The 17,109-nt window shown below is 37.9% G+C and overlaps 1 protein-coding gene across 1 annotated transcript in view; it reads right to left on the reverse strand.

Moving 5' to 3' along the window:
* The window catches only part of LOC309715530 (uncharacterized protein), a 61,158-nt gene that overhangs the window by 42,218 nt on the left and 1,831 nt on the right, over positions 1-17,109 (reverse strand). The window contains exon 2 of the mRNA XM_082548729.1: positions 10,958-11,119. Within this exon, the coding sequence (XP_082404855.1) occupies positions 10,958-10,976 (19 nt within the window). The 5' untranslated portion in view covers positions 10,977-11,119. The remainder of the gene's footprint in view (positions 1-10,957; positions 11,120-17,109) is intronic.

Here is a 17,109-nt window from a genome sequence, read left to right on the forward strand (position 1 = left end):
CAGGTTATTTACGTGGAACAACTTCAACTTGGTTGGCTTGAGTTGCTGCTGGCCTCTCTGAAGAGCTAATGCGGGCTAAACTTTGACTGTAGCTCCTCTGTGCTGCTGCTTTTCACATCCCAGAGCCTAGAAGCCAGCTGGTCAGCTCCAGGGGAGCACAACAGAGATGGGGAGTGACATCCAAGCCCTAGAGAGACAGTGCTCTGACTGTACTGTGGACTAGGGAGGGGGAGCACGGCTGTCAAAGGCACCATTGTTTGACAGGCCTGCATGGTTTCACGTGCAGCACATGATTCTCACTGAGGGTCTGAACTATAGCCCAGTTCGATCTAAACTGTCCGGGAGGATGTAGTTGTGGCCTCCCGGGCAGGTTAAAGTGTAACTGTGTCCGTGTTTTCTCAGGAAAGTGTGTTTACCTAGAGGACCAACATGGAGGCCCTTTTGTTTAACTAAGTAGCGAGGCTCGCCCTAAAAGTAAAGCTCTGTGAAATACACAGGAACCAGGAGGCCCTTCGGTGCTCCACTAACTGGTTGGTAGGAAGTATTTTCTTGACTGTGTGTACTCAAATGTTTGTTTGCACATATGGGGGAAAAAATGAAGTCACATGCACAGACAATTACATGTCAAACAAATCTATCAAGTATACAAAGGAGTACAAGCTGAGATTTTTTCATCCAGATAAATCCAAACAGCCCACAGTGAAAGGGTACACAATTCAGAGGTACCAGTCTCATTTAGAGACCAGAACAGCTGCAGCCAATTAAATGCAAATAATCAGGCAGGTTTAGAAAGAGGAAATTCGGGTATTTGAAACATTTGGCCTCATTCTTAATAACTTGTCGCCACTCAAATATTGGGTCCAAACAACTTTGCACTTGATACCAAACTAATCAAACCACTTGGGTAGGCTGTGGGATAATGCTGACTTAGCAGGAGATGGAGAAAAAAACATAGTTAGATGAGACATGAAAGTGAAAAAAATGTGATAAATACCTCTAAATGACCAGTCTTTTAATCTGAGAGCTTCAAACAAGAAATTCAAGCAAAAAAAATAAATTAAATTAAAAAAACCAACCCCAACATCATCAATTGAGTAAATTCCTCGCAAGACATAGTATACAGCTGACACAGATGAAGTTGTACTGCATGGGTTCAATCAGTAGCAACTCAACAGTTTTGCGTACATAAAATATTTTATCAAATGAGACCATTTATCGCACTTAGATCATAATTTCAGGGAAATAACTGGTGAAAATACTACTTATACTTATGCAAGCCAAAACAGCACACCCTCCAACGGACCAGGTAAGCTGTGCAGTATGCGTTGCCATGTCTTTAAGCTCCACGTAGCTCACTGACTCATTAACCTCACTTCACAGTACACCCCTCTGATTTAATGTTTACCATGTTCACACTGCAGCTGAAAGTAACGGGGAGATCATCGGTTAGCAGACGTTTTGAGTAACATGTATTAAAACTGATCCACGTAGCAAAATTTATGACAAACCAAGTATTTCATGAGATATTTAGCTGCATATTCAGGGGATCACCAAGCCATTAGTGATAACCTCTGGGCCAATACATGTACAAATTTTCATATTAATCCATCCAACAGATGTCAAGAGGGTGGACCAACTCTGTAACCTCATTTACAAATGTTTATTTTGTAACCTTTAAGTGGTCCGACTGTTTTTTAGTCATCGATCCAGCTGTTAACAATAAAACTGCTAACACAGCACATCAATGTCTCGACAGTTATGTCCGAGCACAAGTATGTTTACTTTGTTTCTCTCTGCCCCTACCAGAGATCAGCATGCCGACTGCTGTCAAACACAAACAACAAGCCACTCCAATGATGGAGGAGGGAAAAAAAAAATCTCATATATCCTTGAAATACTTTTCTTCCTTTCAACAAAATAATAAAGTGCGAAAAGTGGATAAGTGGTGGTGTGAAAACATGCTTTTTGGTGAGTGGGACGTAAAAAAAAATTGGTTTTAACTTATTCAGTATAAATTATTATCCTGTCCCTGAAACTGTAGAAAACATTTGCCGTGAAGTTATTAAAGATTCTTTTTGGCCACCAGAATAAAAAGGACAAAGAGCTTTAATTTTAGAAGAAGTAGGCATGATTTATTTTGAATTAAAAAATAAATAAATTGATAACACTTAGAGGAAATACAAAAGGTAATAATACCTGTTTTGCCTTTGTAGTTTTCAATTTTAGTTTCTGAAATAATGTTAAGTTACTTCAAAGTACTATTATTATCTCTTTAATGAAACTAAAGGCAGTGTCTCCGGCTCCGTTTAAAATAATATTCCACCAATCAGTCGATGCATCTTAATCTAACTAAAAGCTTTTTAATGGTGCACAAACCACCCTTTGGTTGTCAAGCAAAAATGTGGTCTTCACTTTGCTAGGCCATCGTAACACTGAGACTGGTGCTGACTGCACAACTAAAACCTTTGTGGCTTTTTTAAAACCTTATGCACCAATATAAAAAACAAAAAAGGAATCTCAAAGCAAATTCTTCAGACTGGCTTTGTAATTTCGTCACTTTCGAACCAAGTGTGCAAACTGAAAATGTGTGTGCCATAGGTCTCATAAGGTCAACAAACCTGACCATGATTTGTTACATTGCAGCCATTATTTCATATACAGGGACATTAAATTGCTTTCATATAATGTTCTGATCACAGAGTGGATAAATCACTGTCTGTCTCTGTGCTATCAACTATCCAATAAAAGCAAAACTGACTAAAAAATAAATATAAAGATCATGCTCCTAGTATATTTTGTCTTTTTTAAGTAAACTCCGGGAGAGTATTGCGTTCAAAAATGTTCAGTTTGACTGAAAACAATATCAACTCTAAATTCCCACATCTGCTACTCCACATGTAGATATTAGTGCTGCTTTTAATCTTTTAAATCATGGTCTAATTAAACAATCTGCATATGGATTGAAATCATCAGCTGGTACATGAATGAAAGTTAGTAATCCAAGAGATTTACAATCAAACATTAAAATTATGACAATGTAAAGTTGATCAGGGCGGCTATTTAGGACATCTGCTATAACTTACGCATTGCCATTTATGCAGATGACAGTACCATTTTTGTATCTGTTGATAATTAGAAAGAATTTCAGAAAAATTATTTGCTCCAGACCAAGAGCCTGCAGCAAACTGCTATTTATAACACACTTTATATGCATGTGTAATGTTGAGACTGACCTCACGGATACTGGGTGAACAATCTTCAATATGTATGTTTATGTTTATCTAGCCACATATTTTCTTCCACTTATTTAATTTTCACATTTTGTTTTGTGCTTGATTTTAGCAAAAATGAAATTACACAGATACAGTTTTCAAAGTATATATAGTATCCACAGGTTCTTCAGAGTAAGGATAATCTTTGGAAATGTACACTTTTGTGTTTTTTCTCCAGATAGCTTGCACACTCAGCAAGGGCATCCTGCAGGCAGATATAATGCCTCTTCTCTGGCCCAAGGGTCTATATTTCCACTCAAGATGCTGATTCAGCCAACAACACAGAGGCTTACTTTGAGAAATAGACAGTAAAGGAAAAAGAAGAAAGTTTAATTTCATAACCTAGAGCAGTAAAATAAGAAGATTGTGGCAAATTGATTAACTCCTCTACTGAACTTATTATTACTGAGAATACACAGATGATTAATAGCTGCTTTATCTAACGCTAAGCTTGTAAAATTAGCAGTAAACACCCTGGTAGCTCACATATTTAAAAAACAGACTATTGTGTTAGTTCATTAGGTCATGTGACTGCATTTCCTTTGGATTAAGATTGGGACTCTGATTTTTCCTATGGTTTCCTTTCAACCATCTTGCTTATTATCCTGCACTGCTTCCTCAGCATCCTGTAAATTTTATTGATATAATTTAAAATGAACTGCTTCCTAACTGATGCAAGATGTCCAGGCTCTGAGATATCAAGGCAGTTGAAAAACTGTGCTGCTCCCAGCAACATGGCTTAGATGTGCGAGCAGGATTTTATGTGGTGCCTTTTGCATTCATATCATAGCTTTGTGGATTTTTGACAAAAAAAGCTCTTCTTCAACTTATCATCCGTCCACAGAAAATTTGTGGAACATTCTGTCTGTCTTTTACAAACTCGAGATATGCCAAAATACCTTTTGGTTTAAGGTACCAGTGTTTTCTTTCTCTTAAGGTAGAATTTCATCCTTACAGTTTTTCTTGTAGTGGTTAAATGAGCAAATGATTAATGAAGTTGTAAAGAATTCTGCAGGTGTTTTGATGTTTTTTTTAATAAGACCTGCACATTGTGTCTTTGTGTTGATGTTGTGCTTGTAGCCATTTTGACCCCAGGCTTTGACAGCTTTTTCAGCTTTTTTCCAGCTCCTTAATACTTTCTCTAAAGAACTGTAAAAGTTTTCGTAATCAAATTCCATCTTAGGAACAGAATTTGTTTGTAACTACTTGTTGTCACAAAGACATAAAAAAACAATTAGTTGTGAAGCAATCTAATCATATAGTGCTGTGTCTTGGGGATCAATGATGGTCCAGATAATCACCAATCGCTTGTCAATCATGGCAACTTTTAAGCTTGTTATTCCATTATTGTATTAACCCTTCCATGCATGAATTATGACAACCTCAATCAGGATTTTTAGTTTTTAATCAAGTATTTTTATTCATCTTTAGACATGAAAAGATGATTAAAAATACTTAAGAAAAAAATCCTGACAGGGTTAAATAACAATGATTGCAATGACACACCTCATACATCTATAGTAACATTAAACGACCAGTGGGTGGCAGGGTATGGAGTGACACATCAGTGTCCAATGTAGTGGTTTATGTGCAAGTATACCATCAACACTGACACAAATACAAGAAAAAAGCCTTTGATGACTGTCCACTGTAGTGACCGCTATGTGTGAAAGGGTTAATTTAACAGATTCATATTAAATGTGGCACATGTATATCAAATGAGAAGAAAATAAGAGAAAACATAAGGTATGTGTTGTTTTTAGTTTGGTGTGGTGTAGCCACACCTCTTCTCAACTTTTTGTTTCACTGCATATTTACCAGTAGAAGACAGAGAGCAGGAGAGCCGATTTAATTATAATAGACAGTTACTCCTAGTGCCCTATACCACTTTAGGTAATATGAAAATAAAAAACTTTAAACTAGTAAAGTTAAGTCACTAAAAGTTATGTACAAGTCACAAAACAGAACCAAAGAAAGACTTAAATTAAGTTGACTTAATTATTAAATGTTGTTTCAATATACAAAGTAGTTTACAATTAATATGCATAGAGATTTTATGCAAAGATGAACAATAGCCTCTTTAAAACGAAGGGGTTTATGCACTGCATTCCTACCATAAAATCCTTCTCTACATAAGTGTCAGTGAAATTACTTTTTTGCTGACTAGACTAATAATTTCCTTGAATCAGTCACCTGAGAAAAACATGCTCTTCTGTGTTTCTTCCATGTGGCACTAATGCATGAGCATCATTGTCATCACTTTAGTCAACATTCCTGTTTAAACACTAGACAGCTGAGCAGTTAATGAAGCTCCTGCTGCCCACGCTCCAATTATTAAACCCTATCTCAGAGTTACCTAGTACTTTTCCTATTGCCATCCTATACAAAAATCAATCATGCTGAGATTGACCTCTGTATAATTGAAAGTAGCATAGTTCCTGTTATGAACAATAAAAAAACAATATTTTTTGAAAGACTGTAAGACTGTGAAAAAAAAAGCACCAGTAGAAGTAGAGGCCACTCCAACAACATAGAAAACCCCGATCACTGAAAAAATATATATGTGTAAATACAAATTAGTCCAACTACCTGATCATAATTATGATTTGTGAGCACCAGAACTCAATTCTAGACCCTCCTGCATTATAGCTCCATATGTGGAAAAAAAATGCTAGACAAACTGAAAAGTGCTTCAGACGTTGCAGAGGAGTTACTAATGTTCCTGTAACCGCTCAGGCAGTCTGAGGACGTTGAATAATGTCAACCTATACACTGCAGACACAAACAAAAACCTTGCAGGTTTGGTCTTTGCTACAGAATATGAAGAGACATCTGATAGACATTAGGAGAACATTCTATGGTCAGATGCAGATGAAACCAAGATAAATTTGTTCAGTTCAAATGGGATTCAGCATGTTTGAGGTGGGAAAAAAACAACCACAGTGAGCGCTCAGGGAGAGCACTATCCCACAACTCAAACACAGAGGTGGTAGTGTGACTTTATGTGGCTTCACGAATGCAACCAGAATGTCTGTGGATACACCAAAATGCTAGCTTACAAGATTGTTTCCTTCCACCGGAAGCATATGTCCTGAATCACACAAGAGACTGTAAAGAATGGAGAACATTTTTCTTTTAAGTAAAAGCTGTCATCCTGATGAGAATGTTGCCCAACTTGAAAAACAACTGGAATCTCTGTAACACCAGTAGTTTCCATAGCAAGGAGGCTGATGTATTAAGAGCAATGTGCAATAACCTTTACATGGCTTCACTCTGTTATACATTTATCCCTGGTTCAAATTTGCTCTCTGTGTAAATGATTTCTCTAAGTTATAATAAATGGGCTGGTTCTCATATAGTGCTTTTCTAGTCTGAGCACTCAAATCTCTTTACACACATTGCTTCATTCACCCATTCACACCCATTTATACAAGCACTTTTTCTTTGTTTTTTCTCACACATTCATACTTCAATGTGTCAAATGCATACAACTTGGGGTTAGTATCTTGCCCAAGGATATTTAGCAATCAGACTGGGAGCAGCCAGGGATCAAACCACCAACCTTCCGATTAATGGATGACCTTCTCTACCTCCTGAAGTACAGAAGTCTAACGCCTTATAAATGCTTAATTAAGAGGAACTCTCAGATATATGTTTCTTCAATGAAACATATTTTTGAACATGTAATTTTCATATATTGGCTACTAAGTTATACAATGACAAATCTGTCTCTCGTTTTCTTTCATGTGGAAGGCTGGAGGATATCCCATATGTAGCTCTGAAAGAGTGTTTTAGAATTATGAAGAAGACTCACTAATTCTTCACTTATACCTAATCTTCGCCAATCAAAACACAGGTGCACTCAGTTCATTTCAAGGTGAAGTGCAATCAATAAAATACTGATACAATTAGCAGGAAAGTCTGTGTTGCAAACATTAGTAAATTATCTGTTGGTTGAAACATTGCTCTCCATATATTTTGTGCATTGAGAAAAAAAAGTCTCAGAAAAAAATGTGCTGGTCGGAAAATCAGTTCAGAAAATTCTCCGAGTTCCCACCTCTTACACAGAATCTCGTCACATCACTCTCTCTGTAAAATCAACAGTACTTTTCTTTTTATGTTCGTTTTTCTTTTCTTTTTTACACCAAAACAAATTTTTGCTTTTTGCTGTATTAAGAAGCTAACCTTAGAGTAACTTCAAAGATTAATATACTGAAAAATCATGACCTCTCTCTTTTTTCTCTCTAACCGGCTCAACATCTGATCAGCAGGACACACAGAGCCAACTCCATACTGCATGATAGTCACATCAGCTGGAGTCTAGGACAGCAAAAATCTTAAGTGTTCACACCTGAGGGGTGCTCTGCATGAACTGCTCTAGCTCCTCTACACACCACCCCACTGCCACTTGTGCTACCTGAGGAGGATCAGGAAGACAACATCTGGATATGTTCTGGGGGCTGTAATTTTAGAAGCTCTTAAACAACCTTAATCCCCTCACAGTGTGCTATTTATTTTGGTCATGTTCTTTCGTCAATAGCCAGATTTTCTAAGAAGCAGGCAGCATTTCAAAGGGAATGACATACTGAGCCTAATATATGCAACAGATTGGAAACAATAAAAGCAGTCATTTTTTCCAGCTAAAGATTACTAATCTATAGGTACATTTTGTCTGCTTCATCCAACATTGCAAACAGATTTATCTTTTCCAAGAAACTCAGCTGAGTTCAGTATATCACAGCGTACTCGTTTTTCCAGTAATCACCAAGAAATTCAATTAAAAAGGAAAAACTTCAATATTACAGAGAAATGTAATTAAATCCCACTCTACAAACTTTTCCTAGCTTAAATACGCATTAACCCAAAACAAAAAGTTCTTTCTCAGAAGCAGAGCACAAGTCAGAAAGATCCATAAAAATGATTTCATTGCAATTCATCCCGCAAGCTGCCATAATGACTAAATTTACCACTTAATTATGCTTTAATTGGGGGATTTTCAGCTTCATTACATAAAGGGGGGCTATAACTTGAAAGGAGCAGGGAGTAAAAAGTCTCATCTGTGTGTTACCAGGTTTTTAGAATAAATTCAAAAGTGCACTAAAGCATTGGGCCACACTTCTTAATCTTTGAATGCAGGTGTTTTGAGTCTTGTCGCCACAGGTATTGTTAAATCAAGCACCTAGCCTCGCAGTCAGCCTTCACAAACATTTGTGGATGAATGGGTCGTCTAAAGATCTCACTGAGTTTGAGCGTGGTACCGTAACAGGGTTTAACGGTTACAACAAGTCAGTTTGTGAAATGTCTTCCCTCCTAGATATTTTGAGATCAGCTGTAAGTGGTGTTACTGCAAATTAGAAGAGTTTCAGAACCACAGTAACTCAGCCCCAAAGTGGTAGACCACATAAAGTTACAGAGTGAGGTCACCGAGTGCTGAGGCACACAGTGCGTAAAAGTTGCCAACACTGCTGACTAAATAGCTGCAGAGCTCCAAACCTCCTCTGGCATTAACATCAGCACAAAAACTTTGCACATTCATCACTGCATGGGTTTCCATGGCTGAGCAGCTCCCGTAGGTGTAATGAGTAGGCAGCCTGGTACTTTTGTCCATATGGCATATATTATTAGAGACATTGCAGCAAGAATACAGTGATGTATTACTTACTCCATATCAAGTCATCATTTAATTTTGCCATTGTTTTAAGAATTCAACTAAAATTTTCATTAAACTCTTTGTTTAAATAAATACACAGCTTTCCCATTTGGCATTAAAAAGGGTGAAGTAGAACAGAGGTTAGTTTACAGCAACGACCACGTGGTGAAATGGGACAAAAGGCGAGACAAAACAGCCAGACAACATATTTGTGAAGAAACCAGATAGAAGTCAAACAGGAAGAGAGAGAAAAGGAAGAGAAAACAGAACATAAAGAGACAGAGAAAAAGACGAGCTCGTCAAACGAGCGAGGTGAAGAGTGAAAAAGGAATGTAAAACGGTCATATTTTACCACTGATAGCAGGCGTGCGGTGTGGCAGGCACATAAGGAGTTCGTTTATTAGCGTTAGTCCTTTTAAGAGGGGTTGTCCTAAAGAAAAAAGAGCCGGTTCAGACCACTGATCTCAGCCCACTGTCTTTAAAAGCATGATACTTTTATTTGACTCAATCCATAGATCTGCATGTAAAAAAAAAATCACTGCATAAATAACACCTAAAGAACAAGCAATCAGCAGGAGTGTGTCTGTGTTCATATAGTCAAATTAAACCTATAAAGCCGGAATGGGATTTTAGCATTTCTTGTGTCGATTACTCAAGCTTTAACATCCAAACAACAAGCTGTTCAATTTTATAAAATTCATGGCTAACAGCTTTACATGAGCAAGACCTAATCTTACTCTTTGTAAGTGACTGCACACACTTCTATGCTAGGCTGTGATATGAACATAACAATTAAAACTTGACAAGTCTGACAGCAGCACAATTTGGATTAAATTAGTTTTGTTCATCTTAATGAGATGAAATGACAGTCATTGCAATCGCTTTGTTTAATGTAAAGAGAAGCCAAAAAAAAAGGATATGACATGTTGCATCACTGCACTAATTTACGAAACATTACCTCAGCAGACACAAGGAGCAGGGAAAGTAAGCAAAGTAGATGAAAGGTTATGGAGGATTACAGCTTGCAAAATGCCGACAAATAATAATTCATACAAAGTGTTACCCTTCAAATTTGTCCTCTCTAGTGTCATTCTGATGTGGAGGAAACTCTGATGATGCTACAGATGTTTTGTGTTTAGTTTCCCGAATACATACATCAAATCAACCACATTAAAAAATATACAGGAAATCTTTTAGGGAAGATTTAGGTAGAACATCGAAGCTATTTGTCCAAAAACCCCAGGATTATACTTAAAGAGATATATGTCCCACATTTGCAACCAGCCAAGCAGAGGTTTTCACAGACACTAATGCGTTGGTTGGCCTTTGGTTTGTTTAGGGATTACTCTAAACCGTTTAGTGAAATGGTGTGTGATCACTGCCTGATACTGTCTTTTCAGACCTAAGCCTCTTGCTGATTACCGCAGGAAAAAAAGGTGCTCTGTCACATTCTTTCACCTTCACCTAAACTTTAGTCTGTGACGGTGCTTTCAGTTTTTACATTTTCTAGGGGAAAAAAATATGTCCAGATATCCTTGGAGCCCTAAAATAATATGACCTCAGGCAAACACTTGTGATGGGTACTTCATACATTCTATGAAATTGCTTAACTACTGTAGATCTATAAGAAATAGTCCTGTCTCATCGACCACACAGTGTACTGAGCAGACACCTTTAGTACTTGACAGTTTCACAACAACAAAATCATTCCAAATAACTTAAGTAATCTCTAACTGTAATATCCCGCTATAATTAGATAATTAGAGAAGACAAGTGCACTTTATAACTTTATAAACATCCAATTTGTAGCCAGTAACGAGGCTGACTCCACCACTGGCTGTGGTGGTGTGACCTTCAAGTACGGCTGTTATTATTTTCCACAGAGATCAGCAGCTAAGAATGTGAAGCATGCAGAGCCTGAAAGATCCCTTTCTCTTCCCAACAACCCCCAACACTGTTTTCTACATTTTCTTTTCTACTATACCTATACAGTACCTTCATTTCTGTTTGAAACCAAGCACATTTTGAAGCATACCTTGAGGTAACTCCACCATCCTATATGTCCTCTGCTTTTTCTTCCTGTCCTACACTGTCAGCTGCCTCAGGTTTGTAGCACACCCTATTGTGAGCACTAAATAGGATGTCATGGTGACGCTGGTCAGTATTTTGAAGAACAGTAGCAAATCATTGGAGAGACCTGAGAAAAAAATAGGAGAGCTATTTTAATCTGTTTCCCTGCAGGATATCCTTGGACAGCATGTCAAACAGAATCACACACAACAGACATTAACTTGAGTCGAGCCATTCTGAGTGCATTCAAGCTCGTGGCATTCACAATCTTAAATTATGCATCTCAGCACTGCATGTACACAGAACCTAGAATTCATTGCTTTTAATCATCCTTAACATGACTACTTCTTCTTGTTTTTGTTCTGTAAAGCACTCTAATGTGGAGGTTACTGGTAAGTGTACAAATATAATGTAGAAAATCTCAATGAATCCCCACAAAATTTCAATGAAGATAAACTGAGTGGATGCTTCACACACTGATCCCGCCCAGAAGCTGATTTCAGCACCACCAAGTTCTGGTTCTTCCCTCATAAACACAGACATTGTGTAGAGAGTACCAGAAGAATATTTTAACATTATATGGACGGTACCTTGCTCATTAGCTTAGCTACAAACATTCAGTCCTCTCTTTGGTCGCTCTGAACAATCCAAAAGACTCACCAGTTTTTAAATGTCACTATGTTGTTGATGGGTTTTTTATTTTATTTCCCATACCAAAGAAGCATCAATTTACATGACATTTAAATTTAAGATTAAGATTATTATGTGTGGGGTGTGCTTGAGGAAAAGATGTGCATGTAAGTAAGAAAGTAAGGTAAGCAAGAAATGGGTTTGGCTGTTTAGCATCATAATAAAATAAATAAATAAAACTACCAACTGTCTTTCTCTGAATCTGAAAGTTATATGGAAGAACAATGTGAAGACTTTTGGGAGAAAGGGCAAATTGAGTAGCATTGAATAGTCCTCTATTACAATGCTGAGTCAGACTAGGCTCATACAGCAAAACTTCCCTGACTTTTAAGCAAATGTTCATCACCACATATTCTCTGAAATGCATGGTTGTGTAAAATATCTGCATTGAAAATGAAAATAAAAATGATTAAATCTATTACAGTGATACCTTAATATGTCTCAACTTTTTCCCACGTAAACACAACATTTGACAACCTCCCCAGTACCCATAATGATGAGTTTTGACACCTCAGTCTATATCATTATGACCATTAAAATAGTTTCTGGGTTTTTCTAAGGGTAGTTAGGCAGAGACTACCCTCACTATAACTTCTGATTTAAACCCAGTCATTTTGTTCAATAAGAAGCCCTCAAATATGACAGAAATCACTGGGTTCAGAAAAGAGCTTCAAGGATGACTTCAAGTAGCCTTTCAAGGGATAAAAAAAAATAAACATTTAAGGTCAACACACCAGGAAAATGTCTATAGAAAGAAAATGTGCCAAACCACGATAATTCATTGTGTAGTCATAATTAACAAACAGTTACTGTAGGAGCGTTGGAAAAAATACCCCACCTTGTAATGGAACGATCTTCAGAGAAGATAGCAAGTGAGAGCTAAATTAGCTGTTAGCCACCTTTAGCATCCACAGTTCCTTTGCAAATTGGGGTACATTTCTGGACACATTCCTCACAATGGTTTGCTTCATGGTGGGCAAGAGGAAACGGTGCATCTGCTAGCAGGTGTCACACCAGGAAGGGGGGGGAGACAGTTCTGGAGAAGAGACTTAATATTCTTGAGGTACCAAAAGCGTATCTACAATCGAATGGCTAGCTAGCTATCTCATTCTAAAAGCGCCAAATGAGTCAACATAGTCTTCACTCCATGTCCTGGGTACTGGTCTTTCAAGTCATGCCCTATAACTTTACAATAGAAACCTAATTTAGCATTTTCCAGGTACTTCAGAAATTCACAGTCTTGCCTTTTCTAAAGTTTCCCAGTATATTTATTTGCCATTTCCCAATTCCATGACCAAAAGCTTTCTATGACCATATGAACCCAGCCTAGGGGTGAAAAAATATCAGTGAGGCAATATCAACTTCCTTTGCTTCGCCATTAGCTTCCTCCTGCAAAAAGTTATCAGTATACTGTCAACAAACAGCATCAATATTTTAAACACTCAGGCGGTCTAACCCATTACCCCAACAGTTTTACTTAGTCACTACTTCATGACTCCTCGTGATGGAGCTTATCAAATTAATGAATTCACAGGGGAAAATGATGGGGACAGTGTGGACACCGAGGAGAGATCAAACTCACACGTTATCAAAACAAAATGCACAAACACACCGAACTGTAAAGAACGAAACCTTAATTCCTAATTTTTCCCTCTTTTGGTACACAGATATGCAAATCCATCATATATGATTGTTTTGGTAAGTATCAAGTATTACATAATTAAGGGCAACATATTAAATAACTGTGCATAGTTAATTCAAAAACATGATGCTGACCCATGAGTTAACTGTCATTTGGTGCCACCTTCTTTAGTCATTGCCAGGTTGATCAATTCTGCCCTTGTCTGCTGGCATCCATTTAAGCTACCAATAAGTAAAATGTTTTACACTACAGTCCTTAAAGCAGCAACATCATTGGAAAAGTTAGCAGAACAGTTCTCTCTGATCCACTCCTGCTGCGATATCTTGTCATTTGTGCTCGGACTGGCCCTATGTTGAAATCTCCAAATGCAGATAATCTAGCAACAACACTTTTTTTTCCACTTTAAACATGTGAGCATCATTTCAGTAAGGGCTAATGGATTAAGGGTTTTCTAGTGAACTGCCTTAATTTAAGCCAGCAGGGGTAAATGCTGTCTGCTCTCGAGTGAAGCCGTCACATTGTCCTGTGTGCAGTTCTTTTTATTTATTTTTTATTTTTTTTAACCTCTGGACATGTGAGATGTCGCAACAAATGAAAAGCAAAAGAAGACACATCCTGAAAGAAGCAGAGCAGCTAAGATTAACCACAAACTAGACAACAGAAAATTCAACACACACCCACAAACGTGTTGGCACACACATATACACAAAGAGCACAAACAGAAGCTCAAGTCCAAGAAAAGTGTACCACTGCCACAGTCCTGTACAGTTTACTGAGGTTTGTGACAGAATTTGGAACAAAATAAACAAGGTGAAAACTTTCACAGTGATCCTGGCTCAAACCAAACAACCTGAAGTAACTTTAGCTGTTTGTGAAACTTACCCTTTTCCCCACAAGTCTGCTTGTTGTCAGTCTTTCATTCCAGCTAGGCAAGTTTGTTCCTCAGATTTCTTTCGTCTCAAGATGGAGGCAGAAACTCTCCAAACACCGTTCCTTTGCTCTGAGTTTTTGTTATTAGCAGGTCCGGTTCTGCTTCTCTCCTACTGACTGCTGCATGAGCTGCTAACATGACAACACTGATAAACAACCAACTGGAATGACAGACACCAGTGCTCAAACACACAGGTGCACGCAGACCCCCAGTGAACACAAACAGAGAAGGCATAGACAGCTTAGAGAAGCACAGTATAAAACAGCTCCTTTGCCAGCAGTTCGCCCCTTGTGTGGAACTCCAACCTTACTCCACCTACCTCCTCCTCCTCCTCCCCCTCCACGCACCTCCCCTCCCTCTCTCCTAAACAGCTCCAAGACACAAAGAGAAAGGGGCTCAGAAGTTTCTTGTTCTTCAACTTTTTCCTGTTAACGGTTCAACGCTCAATGCAGGACTGTCGTCTTTTCCTGGTTACAAAAAAACCAAAAAAACACCGAACTGCTTCTGTACGACAAAGCAGAGCAAAACAGTGTGAAATGTTTGTTTTTATCCACACTTGTTTAAAAGTACGATCCTCTTTATTGACATAAAAATCAGAAACAGTCAAACTGAATTTTCACGAGCGTTTTAAATCCTTAAAAAAAAAGCTCAAACCTTTTGCTTGCTTCTGTCTTTTCAGTGGTGCGGAGAAAAAAAGATACACACTTTATATGCACAGTAATCCTTTAGCTGCTCTACTTTAAATAGCCCAGATTTCATGATCCTTTGACACAATTTCAGGTGACTCGTCACAGAGATACATGAATGAAAAATATCTGTATAATCAAAGACCTATAAGCATGGCCATATGTCATATATTTCACATGCTGCATTAATCCTGGCAAACAGCTAGAAATCTCTCACATTAACTGACCTTTCTTACGAATTTTCAGTACGACTGACTAGTTAGTTAGACTATAGTATAGTTATACTATAGTAACGGCTTGCATTGTGTGCTCAGTAGAGCAGATGCGAATGCTCGCCATGATGATGGTGAAACCTGTTTTAATAAATCAGTAAAGGTGAAGGCTCCTGGAAAAGTTTTTGTTCGGAGGGATGCTGCTTTCAAATAGCTTCTGCTAGCTCTCAAAAATGTTTGTTCATTTGCTACCACTATGATTGATGATGTTTGCGCTTAAGTCCATCCACATATCCAAAGTCGATTAATAACTGTACCCCACACTGAGAAGCACTAACACTAAGACATCCGTCAATCTGTAACAGTACAGTATATCCATGTTTTTCTGTTCTTGTACTCTGCAGGCACTTCAGCTCATCGTGATGATGTGTTATGGCCTCACTTAACTCGTGACAGCTGTGTCCAACCTTATCGCTGGTCAGAATGACTAGCTCTGCAGGAACTGGTTGCCTAATCCTAAGCTTGTGCTTCTGTGAAAAATTGACATTTTCATGTTTATTTGCTAGAGCTGCTTTGCTCGAGTGACAAGCCAATGACTTCACATTTGATGTCATGCTGTCAAGCATGACTGAAATAAAAATGACTGAAATAAAAATGTTTTTTTTATAATTCTTGGTTTTGTCATAAACTAGCCAGGGCGCTACACAGAGCAAGAATTTTGACTCTTTTCCAAACTGACTTAGCTATATGTCAGGACCCCCAGTAATCTGGTTCATGTTATTGCCAACACGAAGGCCCAAGGACTTATGACAGCCACTTTAGATTCCTCTAACATGCAAACTGCCAATGCTGTTCTGCAATGTGTCTGAAGACCTTCAAAGTTGCCAAGAGACACCTCTCACAATGACTCTGAATTCCAAAAAGTTTAGACGGAGGACACAAATAAAAAAAAAACCAGCAATGTAATTGTGGCACATGTAACCCAGAGTAAAATCTAAATTATAATCAAGCCCATAAATATTCATCAACGACAATCTTCTTCTATTATTTACAGATCACCTTAATATTGGACTGTGAAAGTCTTCATAGCACTTATCTCTAATGGAAGAAGTCACAAACCTCTGTTTTTAACTTCGTTTTAGCATTTTTCAGCTTACCGTTTGGGTTTTAAAGCTGGCAGCTCCACAGTTTTGATTCACTGCTCCCACCCAAAAACCCTTTTTTTCTGGAAAACACTTTAAGTGGTCTGCTCAAACAGCACACAGTCAAAGCAGGAAAACAGCTTGTGAACACAGTGGAGCATTTAGCAACTGAAGAGCAGGATATCTCACACAAGAGTGAGTTGAGTTTAATTTGACACAACTGCAAAATGAAAGCCAGACAGATGTGCAAACAGGTAACTGTTTCACATTATAATCACCGTAACGACTAAATTAATATTCCAGTTTCTACACTGCAATCCATGCCCAAAGTTCCCCCCAAAAACCCAAAACTTTAATGCGCTTTCACAGGAAAGAAGGACAGACTTAAAAATTCGATGTATAAAAACAGCTCATATAGTTAAGAGATTATCTAAGTAGTAATAACACAATAAGTTTTAAAAAATCATACTGATGTTTCAAGACTCATTTGATAGAAAATACATGCATAAAGGAAGAAATCCTTTTTAAAAATACCAATTCATTGTTCAGCATTAAAAATTAAGGTCTTCCAAACCCTAACCCCAATTAGTTAGTTATTCAATCTTAAGTGTAGCACAGCGGCTGCATAATTCGACGAAGGAGAATGCATACTGGGCCAAGGCCTAATCGCGCACCTCTGAACAAAAATATCTGCTCAGTTTCTGCATGGTTTCTTTCTTTGCCTGTGCTTGACCTCTGCACCAACGGAGAGGATAGAACTGTGTTTACAGACTTTTGTTAAAGCATTTCTTTGTGCTGAATTGAACATTAATTT

The sequence above is a fragment of the Aulonocara stuartgranti genome (genome assembly GCF_965226115.1).
Source record: "Aulonocara stuartgranti genome assembly, chromosome: 10".
NCBI lineage: Eukaryota > Metazoa > Chordata > Actinopteri > Cichliformes > Cichlidae > Aulonocara > Aulonocara stuartgranti.